Below are 18,715 nucleotides of genomic sequence, written 5' to 3'. Positions count from 1 at the left end.
TCCTAATGTGTGCCACGCCCCCTCGTTAACCTCATGTGGAATCCCAGTGTTTTACAGCTGTTTCGGATTGTTGTCATTAGTTCAGTGTATTTAGTCCGCGTTTCCGTTTGTATCCCCAGTTCGGTCATTGACGTTATGTGATGTTGCTGTCGTGGTTTCCCTGGTCCTGTCTGCGTGCAATAAAGTCACGTTTACCCTGCTTCCTTGGTCAGCTCGTCTGCTTGCCTGCTCGCCTGCACCACCGATCGTGACAGAATGACCGAACTCCCTAAACACGGACCAGGTACTTCACCGGCGCACCGGCTGTGGGCAGATCTTCCTGGGGTTCCGAGGATGATCCCGGAGAACTATTCGCTCTGCGACCCCAGCCTGTATTGGCCGGAAACTAACCGGCGACCGAAGCCGGCATCCGAGGTGCCTGGATTAGCAGCGCCAGCGCGCAGACGGAGAAGGAGGCGAGGGAACCGACAGGAGGAAGCAGCAGGCGAGCTCTCCATCAGGTCCATCTCTATCTCTGCCGCTTGCCCTGCTGCGCATTGGGAGAAGCCGCGTCCGATTCTCCCCCCCGCCTGGGACGACACCACCGCTGCCTGCCTGGCCGGCTTCCACGGCAAGCAGCCACCTCCGTTAGAGGCTTATCCTTATCGGCCGGAGCATCTGGGGCACGGCGGCATACGCGCAGCAAGAGACGCTATACCCCGGGTCTCTAGAGCCCTTAAAGGGGCAGCATCAGCTCGCTCGACATTCCTCCTGGCGCCCGTTCCAGATCTGCCCGTCGTGCCGGACCTGCCAGCAGCGACTGCTGCTACTGCCGCCGCGCTGCCCGCGGCACTGCCTGTTCTGCCTGCAGCACCCCCTGTTGGCCTGGAGTCGGCGGCGCCGGCAGCGCCCCCCGAGGTTCCTGTGGCGCCGGCAGCGCCCCCCGAGGTTCCTGTGGTTCCTGCGCCGCCTGTCCTGACTCCAGTGCTCCCCGTGACTCCAGTGCTCCCCGTGACTCCAGTGCTCCCCGTGACTCCAGTGCTCCCCGTGACTCCAGTGCCTGAGCTCCCAGCTCAGGCCCCTGCTGCTGCTGCTACGGCACCCACGGCCCCTGCTGCTGCTGGTCGCGCGCCCGGGGCCCCTGCTCCTGCGCCCCCTGTGGTTCCTGAGGCTGCAGCGTCCCCAGAGGCGCCCGTGTCGTCTCCTGCCCCTGCGGCGCCCCCAGAGGCGCCCGTGTCGTCTCCTGCCCCTGTGGCGCCCCCTGCTGGTCGCACGCCCGAAGTGCCTGCAACTTCGCCCCCGGTGACTCCCGTGCCTGCAGCTGGCCGCACGTCCGCGGCCCCGCCGGAGGCCGCCGCTCTGCCCGCGGCCCCGCCTGAGCTCCCCGCGGCCCCGCCTGAGCTCGCCACGGCCCCTGAGCTCCCAGCTCTGCCTCCCAAGGCCCCTGTCCCCGAGGAGGTCCCGGACTGCTGCCCTGATGCTCCCCCCTCCATAGTGGAGTCGGAGGGGGAGCTTGAGTGGGACCCCTCGGGGATTGCCTTGGCTACCCCTGTGACTCCTCCACCGTCACCCCGGTGTGACAGATCCCGGCCAGGTCCCCGCCTATCAGTCTCCCGGAAAGGGCGGGGACACCTGCGTCGGGCCCGGGTCCCGCCCACCCGCCCGCCCAGCCCCCTGGCTCGCCCGTTCGGCCCCTAGCTATCGCTCGGTGGCTGCCTGCGGGTCCTCCGGCTTTGGGTCGGCGGTCCCCTCTGGGTTCCCCCCCGGTGCCTCGGTGCCGGTCCTCGGCGTCGTCTCCATGTCGGTCGCCTCCGGGCCCCCCTGCTTCGGCGGGGCGTCGGATGGTGCCTTCGCCGGCTCCGGCTCTGCCGTCGCCTGCCGCGGCTTCCCCCTCCTACCTGCCTCCGCTGGTGTTCCCTCCTGCTCCCTCCGTGTCCCCTCCGTCTCTCCCTCGTCCCGTTCCCTCGGCCCCTGTGTGGTTCCCTCCTGCTCCCTCCTCCCTGTCGCCTGCGGCCGCTGCCCGTCGGGGCTCTCTCGGGCTCCCCTGGCTCCTCCTCCCTTTCCCTCCGTCCCGCCTGTTGTTGCTCCTTGTCCCTCTGTCCCTCCTGTGGTTCCTGTGTTCCCTCCTAGCCCCTTTGTGTCGTCGTTCGGTGTTCCTTCTGTGCCCTCTGTGTCTCCCTTCTTTGTCTGTCTGTCTGCGTTCCCTGTCCTTTGTGGGGTTTTGTCTTGGTTCTTGTTCCTGTTCTGTGTCTCTGTCTTGTTTCCTGTTTCTCGTTGATGTTTTTGGTTTTTGTCTTTCAGGTCCTGTTCCCCGGTCTCGTCTCGTTCGTCGCCTCCTCTCGGGCGCGCCCGGTGTGCGCGCCTTTCGGGGGGGGGTTCTGTCATATCCCGCTCCGTCCGATCCTAATGTGTGCCACGCCCCCTCGTTAACCTCATGTGGAATCCCAGTGTTTTACAGCTGTTTCGGATTGTTGTCATTAGTTCAGTATATTTAGTCCGCGTTTCCGTTTGTATCCCCAGTTTGGTCATTGACGTTATGTGACGTTGCTGTCGTGTTTTCCCCGGTCCTGTCTGCGTGCAATAAAGTCACGTTTACCCTGCTTCCTTGGTCAGCTCGTCTGCTTGCCTGCTCGCCTGCACCACCGATCGTGACACTGAGCACTCACGAGCCACATAGTTCTCTCATAGGACACAAAAGACGACCCTCCCCCACTGAGCACGGGCTGCCGGAAAACGATTTTTACATGGACCCTGTATGCATCGGTTCTTGATGTTTATAATTATTGTTCAATAAAAGTTAAGTAAAATGTGCAGTATATTTTCGTTTAAAAATGTAGTGATTAACTAATAACACTAGTTATATTAGGTCAGTGTACAGAAGTTTATCAGATTAAATTACACCATATTCAAAGGTACACTGGGGCGAAAGGCAGCCACCCTGTTCCAGGAACGGAAACGCCTGCACGAACGGATCGCCTCTCTTTTGTTAATCGTCTTCCATTAGTGAAGAAAGTTGTTCAGAAATATGAAAAATCCATACCAAATTGAGAAATCAGCAGAACTCCTACTGGGTAAACGCTTCGCCACGATGAAACTGACGAACTGAAAGGTAATTCTCTCTTTTTTGCATACAGCTTAAGCGGGAACGAGAAGTTTGTTTTTCATATTACAGTTTTGTAATTTCATATCACACACTGAAAAGTGTTTCTGACAGTAATTGCATGTGCAATCATAAGTTAGGAAAGTATACCGTGACGCCGCGGGGCCGGATAGTAGAGACCTGAGCTACAGACATACGGCCTTGCGCCGCACTGTCATTGTAAATAATTAGTAAATTAATGTGTATAATCGTGCATTCATGTCGAAAAATAGTAGCTGTTATTGCGTTGTTTTCTAAGTTCTCTGAACGTATTTCTGTGAACTGACGGCTTTTCTTTTACGTGGCTAGTTGTATTTGGTTGTGCACTAATAATGTGATTAATAAACGTGAAACTTACATGTTTTTATAAACCGCTGCCTTCTTTCTTTCACAGTTTTTCTCGATTGCTTTGTAACATTTCATGAAACACTTAACATTCTCAAGACTGTAAGACCATTTCTCAAAACAGTTGATGCATATAACACAATTTGGTTTAACTGCAAATGTCTGTAACTTACCTAAAACAATTAGCTCATGTATCAAAAGCAAGTAATTCCAAACTGATTATATTTCTTTAGCAAATTAATTGGCTACTTCAGGTTAATGACATCAGTTTCAACATTGTAAGGCTCTATGTTAAGTATGTAAAGTTTACTGGCAAGATAAAGCACTCGCATGCATGTGTAACTTGTTCAGATCTCAAGACACAGATATAGCAAACTAAATTCACACAGCACTGTATAACACGAGATCGACAAAATCATGTGCTGTGAGAACCAAAAACACGACAATGCCGTATCATTGTAATGTATGAAATATACTTTTAAATCATTTTGAAAGCTTGGTTAACGGTTTTGCTTGTGGTGGCTAACACGATTATCACATATATAGTTTTGGGTGTAAAATTATTACATTGGGAAGCTACATAATCTATTCTGATCAAAAAGACTAAAGCAACTGAAAACTGTGCCAGATGATGACAATTGTACAAAACCATTTGAATATGGTAAAGAAATTAGAAATGATTTTCTTCTTGCAGAAGGGTATATGGACGCCCGTTTCTGCCACCGTAGCAAAAATATATAATTTAAGTCGAAATTTCGTTATCTCAAAATAATGAGAACCTCGCAGTCACATGTGCGCGCGTTAAAATGACCGATTTGGATAAGTTAGCTTAATAGTTTGATGAATAGCTGTGGTATAGAAGCACTGCTGTACGTCGCTTTGGATAAGAGCGTCCGCTAAATCCCGAGTACTGGCTGATGGAAAGAATTTGCTGAATAGAGCTGTTTCTAGTTCTTCAGTGGTGACGTCTGTTTTTCCTGGGCGTCATTACATTATTTACTAAGTATTTGAACAAAATGAATATGAGTGAATATGGAATTTCATTTTCCAAGTCATTATTTTGAGACACTGAGTCGTTATTTTGAGATACTACGTCATTATTTAGAGATAACTAAGTCATTATTTAGACTTATTATAAATATTTTTTACCATGCTGGCCGAAACGCGCTTCCATACAGAAGTGATATTATGGGGTGGGGATTACACTTGTTTTACAAATGTTAATTGTCATTTGAGAAATGGCCCACCGCAATCGAAAAAACTGTAAAAATAAAACAGGGTATTCTAAACCAGTAATTTAAACATTGTCTACACTATGGATTTGGTAAAGGCTTTGACTTTGCTTTGCACTAATAATCTTGCAGGTACTTAAAAATGGGGAAGAAGAATTGCACTGGTTGTTTCTCATTTTGCCGTCATGGAAAATCACACAGTGTAAGTTGAACTTTGACCTTGTATTTCCTGTGTTTATCGTAAAACTGTGCTGTCTGCTTTTATGGTTCCTGTACAAGGAATGTTGTGTTTATTAGATCCACCTGTTTCCTGTTTCCCTGTGCTTCATGATTGTTCTCATCTGTCCTGCGTTGTCTTGTTAGCCTTGTGTATTTAAGTACCTGCTCTGCCCTGTTCTGGGGTCAGTCATTGTATGTTGATCAGTTAAGGTTACTCTGTGCTTTGTCGCTATTAGATGTTACTCTGCCTGGTCTCCCCAATGAACTCCTGTTGTCTCTTGGAGCTGCAAGTGGATCGTCGCCGCCTTGCTTTCTCTGCCTCCACCATGCCCCCCGTCCATGAAAATTATAGTACATTAAAAAATACTTGTAATCATATAATTTACTTTTTAAGAATTACTATTTTAAAGATTTCTAATTCATCCATTTTCTGAAACTGCTTGGGGGGGTCAGATCCTATCCTGGGGGCTACAGGTGCAAGGCAGGGAACAACCCAGGATGGGGCCACAGCCCATCGCACTACAAACAAAAATAAATCTATTAATTGTGTCCTTAACTATTCTGTAAAAAGAACTGTTGTGGAGGTGCAAAGGTATCTCGAGAGCATTGACAAAGATCTTAGATATCAGAGAGGTTGTTCATTAGGTTTAACATAATCCTTTATTCTTTAGTGCCCCTGAGGAAAGACCGCCGGGGGAATATCCTCACACCTAAACACAACCATCTCACAAACATTTTGACCAGGTACTCTGTTTAAGACACAATAGCAAAGTTTGCAGCCTGGATTTGGGGTCTTGGTTGGCCTAATTGTTACAATATAAAAAGCACTTTTAATGTGGACTTTAACTTTCTTTCATTCAACCATAATTTAGCTTTATGTAAGACGAAACATTGAATAGTTACTATGGGATTCATTTGCCCAGAACATGCCAGAAGTAAGTTTTGACACTCACATTTGGAACAATTACCTGAATAGTAATGTACATATATAGTTGCTTTTTGACGATTGATTGAGTCTTATTGACTCCTAATACGGAGGACAGTACGTGTACATAAGTATAATTCGTTTTCCGGATTTAGACGGAAAAAAACAGAAACGAAAAAACTTGACTAGACAAATCGTAAAAGGTAAATTGGAAAAGTCTTTGTTTTGCGTCTATTGGTGTCTGTTTAAAGAAGTCAGAAAACGCCTCGTATTCCGACTGACTGGAGGTGGGTTGGCTTATAGGTGTACCAGCTGTTATTGGCCAGGCAGATCGCAAAGAACACTCCTCCCGCCTAACCGCTACAGAACAAGTTTCGAGTCAATCCTTACTGCAGGGGTACCTGAGAGGTTCTGTCAAAGCAGCGTGTGAGAACTTAAGTTGACTTATTTTATTTGATAATTAAAGCAGCTGGAACCAAAGATGACTTAAAAAACTTTGTCTTGGCACTTGACCATAAAACATTTAATTTGATGTAGTATATTTCTCATATAGCTTATAACATCATCTCATTGATTCGATGACTATAATTTCCATTAATTTATTTTTTAAATTAATCTTTTATTCTTGTCCTTGCATTCAAAGCGATCATTAATATGAGAAAGGTGCCATATAAATTGAACATTTATTATTCTTATTATTATTCTTATTATTATTTTATTATTATACATTTTTAAGGAATTTTTATACGCTGTACCAGTGGTGTTTAGTTTTTATTGATTGTTTTGGCACATTTCATGAAACACACTCAACATTCTCAAGACTATAAGAGGATTTCTCAAAGCAATTCATGCAAAAGCCTGTAACTTACCCAAAACAATTAACTCATGTCTCAAAAGCAAATCATTCCACCAATGAATTAGTCAGGTCCACCAAAATGAAAAGTGCAGTAAGCACTGCTGATTTTCCAGCCTCCCTTTATCTGTGAGTCAGGTGTGAAGCCTCCAGCCAATCAGAATCAGTAATTATTAAACTAACTCCCTGGGAGAACTGAAAACAAGGCCATTTGGAAAGCAGATGCATATTAGGTTTTTCACAAAATAAAATATGGTGTAACATTAGCACTTTTATATAGCACCTTTCAAGGTACTCAAATCGCTTTACAGAAACAATGGGGAGCCATTTCAACCACTACCACTGTTCAGCACCCTCCTGGATGATGTGATGGCAGCCATTCTGCACCAGTACGCTCACCACACTGTAGCTAAGGTGATGAACGGGGCAGGAGAGGATTCACCAGTTAGATACAGGTGATTAGGAGGCCTGATTTGACAGGGCCACAGTGGGCAATTTAGCCAGGGAGTCAGGGCACCACCCACTACTCTTTCAAAGGATGCTCAGGGAATTTTTATGATATGAGAGAGTCAGGACCTCAGTTTTACATCTTGTCCGAAAGGCGGCACCATTTCTTCAGCACAGTGTCCCCGTCACTGCACTGGGGCACTGGGATCCACACAGACCACAGGATGGGGCTAACCTATTGGTCACAGTGTCCCCGTCACTGCACTGGGGCACTGGGATCCACAATGACCACAGGATGGGCTAACCTATTGGTCACAGTGTCCCCGTCACTGCACTGGGGCACTGGGATCCACACAGACCACAGGATGGGCTAACCTATTGGTCACAGTGTCCCTGTCACTGCACTGGGGCACTGGGATCCATACTGACCAGAGGATGGGCTAATCTATTGGTCACAGTGTCCCTGTCACTGCACTGGGGCACTGGGATCCATACTGACCAGAGGATGGGCTAATCTATTGGTCACACCAACACATCTTCCAGCAGCAACCCAGCTTTCCTTCTGGTTTGAGAGAAATATCATTAAAAGAGAGTGTTGGTGGACATAGTGGAGTGAAACCTTGAATCACATTCAAAATAAATTATTTTTTGGCAGTGTAACCAAATTGTTTTTATTATATTACCAGTTTTTGTCATCATTGCAGAATACATACAAGAGAAACAAAATCACAACAGCCTGTGTAGGGGCTGCAAACACATGTTCTCCTGGACACAGGGGGTCCTTGGATAAAAAAGGTTGATAATCACTGTTCTATGGTTAAACATTCCTGGAAATAGTTAATGGAGAAAATCAGACCATCTGAGTGTAATGCCTGGATTTTTTATTAGGCTTTTGCTGTTTTTGAGAGATACTAGCCTTGTTTACAAATTGCTTGCTTCCATCTCAACTATAGGATCCAGCCCCCCCACCAGGATCAACTTGGGCACCCTCATCATCAGCTGGTCCTCCTGAGATCGGAAGAGATGAGGAAGATGCCCCATCTTCAAAGGAGACCCCTGTACCCATCGGCCCCGAGCAGCCAGATGCCCATCAGGCACAGCAGTGTCCTGATCCTGGACCACAAACACATGGTATGTGTGCCATGCCTGGCAGAACATGTCGGAACAGGAAAACCTTCTGCTTGACCGGCTCTGTATTATCAAGTCATGTGACTCCACAGTGATGAAATATAAGCATGGCTGAATGATTGGGATTGAACTTTGATATGAATTACTCTGTCCCTTTTCCCAGGGATGTCCTGTGATGGGAGTAGAGATGCCCAAAATGGTGGGGTGCAGTTCTCCATCTCTGCCCAGTCCCAAAGCAATGTGGTGTCTAATGTTATGAACAACTGTAACGTCAACTCTGTAAATATCCATGCCACATTTGGAACGAATGCAAACCCAAACTCAGCTGACAAAGGTGAGTAACATCTGTGCAATTTCACATCAGTGTTTTTTTTTTTTAATCTAGAGACAACCCTGAGGATTTTTGTTGTTGTTATAATATACTACTGTGATTGTTGGCTTTAAGATTGACTTGATACGCAGTCCTGGAAGGAACATGGAGGAAACATAAATGGTGGTTGATTAAAAAAAACATGCCTATGTCCCTTCCGGGACTCTGAAACTTGAGGATTTACCTGATTCAGTTTGAACTTATTTTTAAACTCCTCCTACATTATTGTAAATGGCACAAAAAAGAGTGTCAGATGGGTAACCAAAAAGGGTAAAAATAAAGAAATACATAAATGAGATACCCAGACAAAGCTGAAATCAATCATATTTGCAGGTTAATTTGTTGAAAACTTTAAACATTTGACATAAAGATCAGTACTTCTATCAGACTAATTAAAACTGTTTAAACATAATAAATGTACAGCACTGCTGTATGAAAATACTCACCAGCCATACCATAGAAGCCTAAAGGATCATATTTGTTTGAATAATGTAACCTGTATTTAAATCTAATCAGGTGTTTCTCTGGAGGAAATACGCAACAAAATAAAATCCATGCTGAAGACGAAGTACGAATGCATATTTGAAGGGATACCTAAGCGGGGGAATCCATCCAGTCTGGTCAGCATCTACACAGAGCTCTACATCACAAAGGGAGAAAGCGAGCAGGTTAATGCAGAGCATGAAGTGTGGCATGTGGAGACAGCGGCCAAGAAGACAGACACAGAGGAGATCACTGTGAAGTGCAGTGACATTTTTAAACCTTTACCCGGCCAAGAAACGCCAGTGAAGACTGTGTTGACCAAAGGGATCGCAGGCATTGGGAAAACCGTCTCAATACAGAAGTTCATTCTTGACTGGGCAGAAGGACGGGCAAACACCGACATCACGTTCGTTTTTCCTCTTCCTTTCCGACAGCTGAATCATTTTCATGACAAAGAATTTAGTCTGATGGGTTTAATTCACCATTTCTTTCCCCCAATGGCTGACATTGAAAATATTGATTTTGAGGACTACAAAGTTTTGTTCATCTTCGATGGTCTGGATGAGTGTCGTTTGCCTTTAAATGATAATTGTCAGTGCTGGTGTAGTGTAAAAGAGTCAGTCTCACTGAATATCTTGTTAATGAATCTCATTCAAGGAAATCTGCTTCGTCCTGCTCTGCTCTGGATAACCTCTCGACCAGCAGCAGTCAATCAGATCCCTCCCCAATACATCCAGACGATGACAGAAATAAGAGGGTTCAATGACCCACAGAAAGATGAATACTTTAGGAAGAAATTTTTAAATGATAAGAATCTGGCTGATAGAATAATCAGCCATGTGAGATCGTGTAGGAGCCTGTATATCATGTGCCACATGCCTGTCTTCTGCTGGATTTCAGCCACCGTCCTTGGAAAAATGTTGATTAAAGAAGATAGCCAGGAAACGCCTAAAACACTGACTCAAATGTACACTAATTTATTGCTGATTCAGACAAAAATAAAGAATCAGAAATATAGCCAGGAAAGTTTGGTCAATACAAATAAAATTTCAGAGTTAGATAAAAAAATGATCGTCAGTTTGGGCCAGTTGGCTTTTCAACAGCTGATAAAAGGCAATATAATTTTTTATGAAGAAGATTTAAGAGAATGTGACATTGATGCCAAGGCAGCATCTATGTACTCTGGTATGTTCACAGAAATTTTCAAAGAGGAGTTTGAATTCGACGAGCAAACAGTTTACTGCTTTGTCCATCTGAGCATTCAGGAGTACCTTGCTGCTTTGTTCGTACATTTTCGGTACATAAACACTGGTGAAAATTCTTTAAATCCCAGCATTTCAAAGGACAGTAACTTACATGAGCTGCATAAGAGTGCAGTGAGTATGGCTTTGGAGAGTAAGAATGGGCACTTTGATCTTTTCCTCCGTTTTCTGCTGGGGATCTCACTGGAATCCAATCAGAAGATCCTGCCATGTCTGCTGGGTGGGAACAGTGGCAATTTACAGTCTTGTGAGAAAACAATCAAATACATCAAGAAAGAGCTTGAAAAGAACCCCTCCGCAGAAAGAGCCATCAACCTCTTTCACTGTCTAAATGAGCTGAATGACACTACCCTGGTGGAGGAAATCCAGAATTATCTACGTTCAGGTTCCCCCATGGACACTGAGCTGTCCCCAGACCAGTGTTCAGCACTGGCCTACGTCCTGCTGATGTCCACGGACGTGTTGGAGGACTTTGACCTTTCTGCATACAACAGCACAGCAGCGGGGCGGAGACGACTACTGCCTGTCCTCAAGGTCTGCAAAAGAGCCTGGTAAGTCACCACAGCAACACCGAGCTTGTTGGTATGTTTTACATTATGTCTTGGTAGGAAAACTTATGGCAGGTATAATATTCATTTTTAGGTCTAGTTTTCACTAGGAAATGTACCTCCAGGGCTGTCCAGCAATAGATATGTGACTTACAAATATCCCAGAGTCCTACTTGGCAGTATGTCAACCAAAATACTTATTATTCTGTCAAGACCTTTTCTGATATCAAGAAAAGACAACAAAAACTAACTACAGACGCTCCTCTACTTACGAATGAGATACGTTCCGAACGGCCGTGTATAAATTGAAATGTTCATAAGTCATTATTCAACATCATTTTAAGGGTATACGCAAGTACAAAGAACTAGGATGCTGGGAGTATGGAAGCTACGCTGCTGCGCAGCAGGAGTAGCAGCTAGAAGTCATACTACCTGGAATTGGCGCGCAGAAAAAAAAATTGATGTTGCGGACAGGAAACGGGAGCCCAATGAACACAACTTTCGTTCGTATGTCTGAAAGTTCGTAAGTTGAAAGTTCGTAAGTAGAGGAGCGTCTGTACTTGTAATTTTCACCAAAAATCTTCACAAAAGAGTGATACTTGAGACAAAAGACTCACAAAATAGCACTGATTGAAAATACAAGACTTGGTGTATGGAATATGGAGCAGTCTGTAGAACAGAGTGATTTGTAGATAGCATAGCAAGGAATGCTTTTTTGTAACGCTAACATTTTTAGGGATGAGAGAATATATCGAAGCTTTATCGCGGTACAAAAATGTAACTATTCATATTGTGTGGTCTGGCAATATACATCATGCAGTCGTAGTTAAAAAGAAAACCTTTACTAAGGTTTTTTCCATTGTCTTGTGCAGAGTAACAGTTTTGCTTTTTGATTGTAATTTTTGGTTATTATTTGGTTATTATTATGACAAATTGTTTACATTTAAAAAGGTTTATGTGCCTATTATATAATATTATTTATTATTTACCTTTCTTTTAATATGTTGTATTGAATCATATTGAGAAAAAGCATATCGTCCCATCCCTACACTCTCTCCTTCTCAGCCTGCACCACTGTAACATGACAAAGTTCCTGATGGAACCAGTGATCCAGGTGCTCCAATCACCCAACTCACTCCTGACTCATCTGGACCTCAGCTACAATAAGCTGGGGGAAACAGGGGTAAAGCTGCTCTGCGATTCATTAAAGGCCTCATCAACCCTGCAGGTGTTGGGGTGAGGACACTGTGAATTCCCTGAGCTGATTCAGTATACCTCTATGCAGAACTAAACACAACTTTCACATATTTTAAAATTCACATGTTAAAAGTCTCTCGTTCTACTTGTCTGCCTGCCTCTTATATCTGCCTGTTTTTCTGGTTGTTATTTATATTGTTGTTTTTATGGTGATTCTCCATTGCAGTCTGGGAGACTGTAACCTGACCGGAAGCTGTTGTGAGGGCCTGGCCTCTCTCCTCATACATCCCCTCCTCACGCTGAAGGAGCTGCAGCTCAGAGGGAATGACCTGGGGGACTCTGGGGTGGAGCTCCTCTGCAGGGCTCTTCAGGAACCCAGCTGCCAACTTCAGCGACTGCGGTAGGAAATGACTAATGACCCTGCATGACATGATGGCTGGTTTTTATAACATAAACCATTTGCTTTCTTTTACCTGTGAGTGAAAATTAAGCATTAATTGTGAATATTTTATTCATCTTGTTACACAATTGATAAAGGACTACAGTATCACTACAAATTTAGGGTAGATGTAGGGTAAATATTTGAGGTGATGTTTTTTCTTTTATATTTTTTGCATCCGCTGGAAACAAATTTTGGATTGTTTGGATTGTTCTATATAGTAATGTATTTGCTGAAGAATCAACCATTTTCCCTATTAGACATTTAAACACCATTGTTTACAGATTACTATTTGCACATATATTGCAGCCACAGTCTCCATCTGTTTACTGTTGCTAACACCTTGTGCTGCTGTTTCTGTAGACTTTCAGGCTGTCGAGTCACTGAGAAAGGCTGTGCTTCTCTGGCTTCAGCTCTACAATCAAACCCCTTGTACCTGACAGAGCTGGATCTGAGCTACAATCACCCAGGAGACTTAGGACTGGAACTGCTCTCTGCTGCACAGAAAGTCTCCAAATTGGAGACACTGATGTGAGTATTGGTAGTATGAACATTTCTTCAGTGAACTCCATCAGGCTTCCTGAGATGTTAGAATGAAGTGATTTATTGGATCCCACACTCACTGGATTCTTTTGTGTTTCCTACAGTGTAGACCATTGTGGCCCATGCAGAGATAAACCAGGGCTCCCCAAATGTATGTATTCAATTAACAGGTGAAGAGTTAATGGAAAATTCTTCTGAAAACTTACTTGTCTATCACTGCAGTGTTTTTGGTTTGCAGTTGATCAAAATGTTTGTCCATGCTAAACTACAGCTACCATACAGCACATTTAAACTGCTACAAAGAAAACCCCGACAAGTTCATTTCACCAGTGCGGTATGGTGTTACTGAGGCTAGCATGATTGCTTCCCACCGGAGACCCACCTTGTTCCTGTGTGTGGAGTTTGCATGTTCTCCCCATGCTGTCATGGGGTTCCCTAGGGGTATTCCAGTTTCCCTACCACAGTGCAAAAACATACCAATGTGAATAGTAGTTGCCAAAGTGCCCCTTTGTGTCGAATGATGAGTGTGGCCTGTGATGGGTTGGTGGCCCTTCCTGGGTTATTCCCAACCTTGCGCCCATTGTTTCCAGGATGGGCTTCTGTCCCCTACAACCTATATAGGGCAAGCAGTGTAGAAAATGAACGCATCTTGTGTGTGTGTCTTGTGTGATAAATGTGTGTTCAGCTCTGGAAAAAATTAAGAGACCACAGCACAAGGACTTCAAAAAGGGTGGGTATTCTGAACTGCCACTTGGTGCATAAGTGCAAACAACAGTCAGGACCCGTCCCCCCACCAGAAGGCGAAGAGAGGCTACCCTCTCGTCCACTGCGGTAAACCCCAATGTACAGGCGCCCAGCCAGGGGGCAATAAGTATGCCCACCCCAGCTCGGCGCCTCTCCCCGCAGGCAACTCCAGAGTGGAAGAGGGTCCAACCCCCCTCAAGGAGACTGGTTCCAGAGCCCAAGCCATGCGTCAAGGTGAGTCCGACTATATCTAGTCGGAACTTCACAACCTCTCACATCAGCTCAGGCTCCTTCCCCATCTGAGAAGTAACATTCCATCTCCCTAGAGCTAGCTTCTGCAGCCGAGAATCGGACCGCCAAGGTCCCCACCTTCGGCCACTGCCCAACTCACACTGCACCCAACACCTATGGCCCCTCCTACAGGTGGTGAGCCCATTGGAGGGGGGACCCACTTGCCTTCTTTGGGCTGTGCCCAACCAGGCCCCATGGGTGCAAGCCTGGCCACCAGGCGCTCGCCATCGAGCCCCACCCCCAGGCCTGGCTCCGGGGGGGCGGTGACCCAGGACCAGGCGAGGGAAAACGTGTATCCATGTTGTTTCTCATCATTAGGGGTCTTGTGAGCCGCACTTCGCCTCGTTCCTCACCCAGGACCTGTTTGCCTTGGATGACCCTACCAGGGGCATAAAGCCCCAGGAAACTTAGCTTCTGGGATCATTGGAACACGCAAACCCCTCCACCATGATAAAGTGTCGGCTCCAGGAGTTAAGTCATCTCTGGCATTAGGAAGTCATTTCTGCCCTTTACCTGGCTGGTTTTTGGTCATTCCCCATGTCTCCTGCTTTACGTTGTTCTTGTGTACTGCTGTCTTAGAAATGTTGAACCTGGAAGCAGTCTGCAGTGTAGCCTTCTGTCAGGAGAATCTGGATTAAACCAGGGTTTATAAAGGCAGATATTTTTTAAAAATATAGTGGTCTCAATTTTTTCCAGAGCTGTATGTACAATTTGTCAGCCACAGAAATTGTTTGCTTAACGATGATAATAAGATGAATGAATGTTTTTTTTTCGCAGATAACGAGCAATGAATTCCATTTGTTGTAGAACAAATTTTCAGTACAGAATGATTGTTTGAAATTGGATGTCAGAGACCAAACAATGCTTCATACTGGAAATGTCTTAATGGCATATGAAATTCCAGTTTAAACGACAACAAACAATTTTTCTTCATATAGCGCGTTATCACAACATTACATCGTCTCAAAGCGCTTTACAGCATCCCCACCCAAAGCCCCCAGTGAGTAAGCCATAGGTGACAGTGGCAAGGAAAAACTCCCTAGAAGGAAGAGACCTTGGGAGGGACCAGACTCAAAGGGGGAACCCATCCTCCAGGGGCCGGCAGGGAGAGTCAAATCAGAGAGATGGCTAAGTGCCATAAAGTCACACTGTCTAAGTCATAAGATTTGAGGCACATCCAGGGAGCAGGGAGGTGATGACAAGCCGGTGCCGACGCTCCTTCCGATCGCCAGGCAACCAGGAGTAAGGCAGTGGGTCACACATGGAGGATGACACAGGCAGAACGGCAAGCTGGATGCAAGGACGTCATGGGTAGTGGCGACGTCACATGTAGCAGGGTGTGCCGGATACCTTGATAGATTGAGGTCTCCAGGCAGCACCTCCCAGGAGGAGCAGGGGAAATAAAATAAAATAAAAAGAGTGTCATGCAATGAATCTGGATAATGTGTTTTTGTCTTGCTTCTTTACAGATGCCTGCCAGCTAACACTGGATCCCAACACAGTAAACCCACTGTTGCACCTGTCTGAGGATAACAGAAAGGTGACCTACAAAGGCAGCCATTCGTATCCTGACCACCCAGAGCGATTTGAAGACTGGGTGCAGGTGCTCTGCAAGGAGGGGTTGTCTGGGCGCTGCTACTGGGAGGTTGAATGGGAAGGAGGTGGTGTGGACATTGCAGTGGCATACAGAGGAATATCCAGGAAGGGAAGAATAGACAGCTGTGGTTTTGGATTCAGCAATAAGTCCTGGAAGTTATGTTCTCCTGGGGATATTTTTCTTTTCTTTCACGATGGTAAGTCGAGCAAGATGCAGACCAACTCTTCGCGGTCCCACAGGGTGGGGGTGTACCTGGATTGGCCAGCTGGGGTCCTGGCTTTCTACAGGATTGACAAACGTACTGTTCTTGTGCACCAGGTCAACACCAAGTTCACTGAGCCTGTTTATCCAGGTTTTTCCATCTCTCAAGACTACTCTTTGTCTATTTGTGACATACTTTAATAGGTGTATGAGGTTCATCATAGGGTAACTGATCTGACGTGACGGTGGATGTGAATAGATACATATTGCAAATAACCATTTTATTGCTTTAACTTCTTGTCTAGTCTAAGGTGGGCTTATGATGGGGGAAAAAACTCTGGCATTAGAGCAGGGCTATATGGCCAAAAAAGTCATCTCGATAATTTTCATATTGGTCAATATCAATAATTATGGTGATAAACGTCAAGTCATTAGTTCTTTTCAGTTTGAAAGCTGATTTTTACTCCTGAATTAAAAATGAAGAAACCAGATGGTTAATCGTAGTTAAAAAGTATTCTTTATCGTCAGAAAGTGACAAACACTTGCCAGACAGTAGTGGTGGCCAAAATGACACTTCGGGAACAATTTGCTCTACTTTCTGACCCCACTAGATGGAGCTGTCTGTTCAAAAAAGGGCTCAAAGCAAAAGGAAACCGAAAGCGCCATGTGGGCTGAAAAAATGTCAGGAATGGTTCATGAGCATCGTTTTGACCATTACTACCAAACAGTATTTCACATTTCAGGGGTCTGAGACAGAAGATGAACAGGTTATTTTAGTCACTGCTGAAAAAACCCTGCCGCATTCATCATTTCTTTATTCTCTGTGTATCGTTACTGTCGGGATTTCTCATGGACTGAGTTTTACTGCTGACCTTCCCTTCGGATCGCGCTGGATTTCCCTAATTGGACGGGTTGCTGTGGACTTAGCTGCTCTCCCAGTGAGTCGCCCTGTAGTTTTGGTGGTTTTGTCTGTTGTTTGCCTACCTGCCCTATTGCATTATGCTATTTGTTCAATAAATCCCCCATTTTCACGGCTGTGTTTGTGCTTGTGCTCCACTGCTGGTCCTGACAAGTCACAGAGAAAGCGAAGTCAATTTGTGATGCAAAGTATGTTGCCAGCGACATGTTTTAAATCATATCAAAACTAGCAATATGGAATATTGACATGGATGGGAAATTATGTCGTGATAATTATCATTATCGTTTTGTCAACCAGCCCTACTTGATATGTTGTAGGTAAATAATTTTCTTACTGTTTTTAGACATTATGTGTAATGTTTTTTCAAAACTGTCTACTGTGCTGGGTTCAGAATTGCATGCTCAGGCAAAGACAAGGGCTGTATATATATTCTCATTTTCTGCATCATTTTAAACATTTTTAACTGTTATGCCCAATGCAGTTATGTTGGTTACCTTTTTGTTATTTTCTTTTCACTTAACTTAAAACTGGCACATTGTATACTTGATTTATATAAAACTATGTAAATTCCTTTATTAATCTAGCTTGTTTTCCTTCGATAGATAGATAGAGAGAGAGCCAGGTACACAATCAGATGCCCTACACCACATCTCCCATAGCAGACAGGCTACAGTATGGACTGTTTGATTTAATTTCACAAAAAATATCTCCTGGCTTCACAAGTGATTATGGGTATGAGCTGGTCCCTTAGTGTAGCTGTATCACAAAAAGGAGTTTGGCTCTAATACTTGTTGTTGTTTGTAAAACAAGTATTTTCAGTAAAATTCCTCATGTAAGCATGAGGGTGAAATCTTGTAATTATGCATGAATCTGGGTAACAAAGTATAAATATCACAATCAATTAAAAATATCAGTTTATTACCTCTGGCTGGTATAAATGCTTAGAGAAATGTGATTTTTATTATATCTTTAATTTTTACATGTACTTTTATTTTTTATTATCAGTAACTATGAATAAATTGCCCCTGAAGATATCAGCACCAATGTGTTTCATTATATAACTATTTGGGAAGCAGCACAGAAGGTGCAGGCATGCTGAAATGCAGATTTCAGTTAAAATTTCTGCCAGTTGATCTGCTACAGGAGAAATTTCCTACCTTTGCTTCTATTAAATTCTCCAAGAATTACTTGTTTTTATTAATGTTATCAATCATTTTCAATAAAACTGACTATGGAGACATCCATGTCAAATGTATGCATATGAGAAACAGGAAGTCTAAATGACCGAATCAAATAAAATATATGATTAAAAGGCTTTGGCCAACTAAGACTTATTTGTGATTGCATATTCTGGATCACCAGAAATAGAATTATTTAATAAATGTTGAATACAATGCAAAATGTGTCGAGCATAAACTAATCCATGGCTGTGTGATGCAATGAATAGTACATTAGACTTCTAATCAAAGGTCATTCCAAGGATTTGGGGTCAAGTCCCACTAGAGTGCAAGAGCACAGGACATTATGAAACACTGCACACAAGGGTTTATATATGTAGTGTAACCCTCCACCTTTTAGTTGTGGAGCACAGCAGATGGAGGTGGGACTCTGCGGATGGGATGCAGTCTAAGGAATGGCTTCAAAGCAAATGGATGTTAAGGACTGTTAATATGAGAGCTGCTTGGGCGCAGATTTGACACATGGAACTGAAACACACAGTATTGTGCAGAAGTCAAAGTAAAAGTTTAAATCTATTTATTTGAGTAATAAGGGTATATGTGCTCAGAACAAAAAATACAATTTATCATTAGATTATATGAAAATTAAGAGTAACATTGACAAAGAAGCAGATAG

At 44.4% G+C, this 18,715-nt stretch overlaps 1 protein-coding gene across 5 annotated transcripts; it reads left to right on the top strand.

Annotated features, from left to right (window-relative positions):
- The first annotated feature begins 2,686 nt into the window (after positions 1-2,686).
- Positions 2,687-18,176, top strand: LOC111842634 (protein NLRC3-like). 5 transcript variants are annotated; one of them, XM_072697594.1, is made up of 11 exons: positions 2,690-3,088; positions 4,828-4,897; positions 5,586-5,658; positions 8,093-8,270; positions 8,431-8,601; positions 9,154-10,933; positions 11,996-12,166; positions 12,354-12,527; positions 12,930-13,097; positions 13,214-13,260; positions 15,614-18,176. In XM_072697594.1, the coding sequence occupies exons 5-11, from the start codon at positions 8,433-8,435 to the stop codon at positions 16,141-16,143; spliced, it is 3,039 nt and encodes a 1,012-aa protein (XP_072553695.1). In that variant the 5' UTR covers positions 2,690-3,088; positions 4,828-4,897; positions 5,586-5,658; positions 8,093-8,270; positions 8,431-8,432; the 3' UTR covers positions 16,144-18,176. The 5 variants fall into 5 exon arrangements, with proteins under 5 accessions (XP_072553697.1, XP_072553698.1, XP_072553696.1 ...); XM_072697596.1 differs by lacking the exon at positions 5,586-5,658 and having other exon boundaries at positions 2,687-3,088; positions 12,980-13,097; positions 15,614-15,748; XM_072697597.1 differs by lacking the exon at positions 5,586-5,658 and having other exon boundaries at positions 2,687-3,088; positions 12,980-13,097; positions 13,214-13,279; positions 15,614-15,693.
- Positions 18,177-18,715: the final 539 nt, after the last annotated feature.

This window comes from Paramormyrops kingsleyae, chromosome 12 (assembly GCF_048594095.1).
Source record: "Paramormyrops kingsleyae isolate MSU_618 chromosome 12, PKINGS_0.4, whole genome shotgun sequence".
NCBI classification, from domain to species: domain Eukaryota; kingdom Metazoa; phylum Chordata; class Actinopteri; order Osteoglossiformes; family Mormyridae; genus Paramormyrops; species Paramormyrops kingsleyae.
This window is presented reverse-complemented; position numbering and strand designations above follow the sequence as displayed.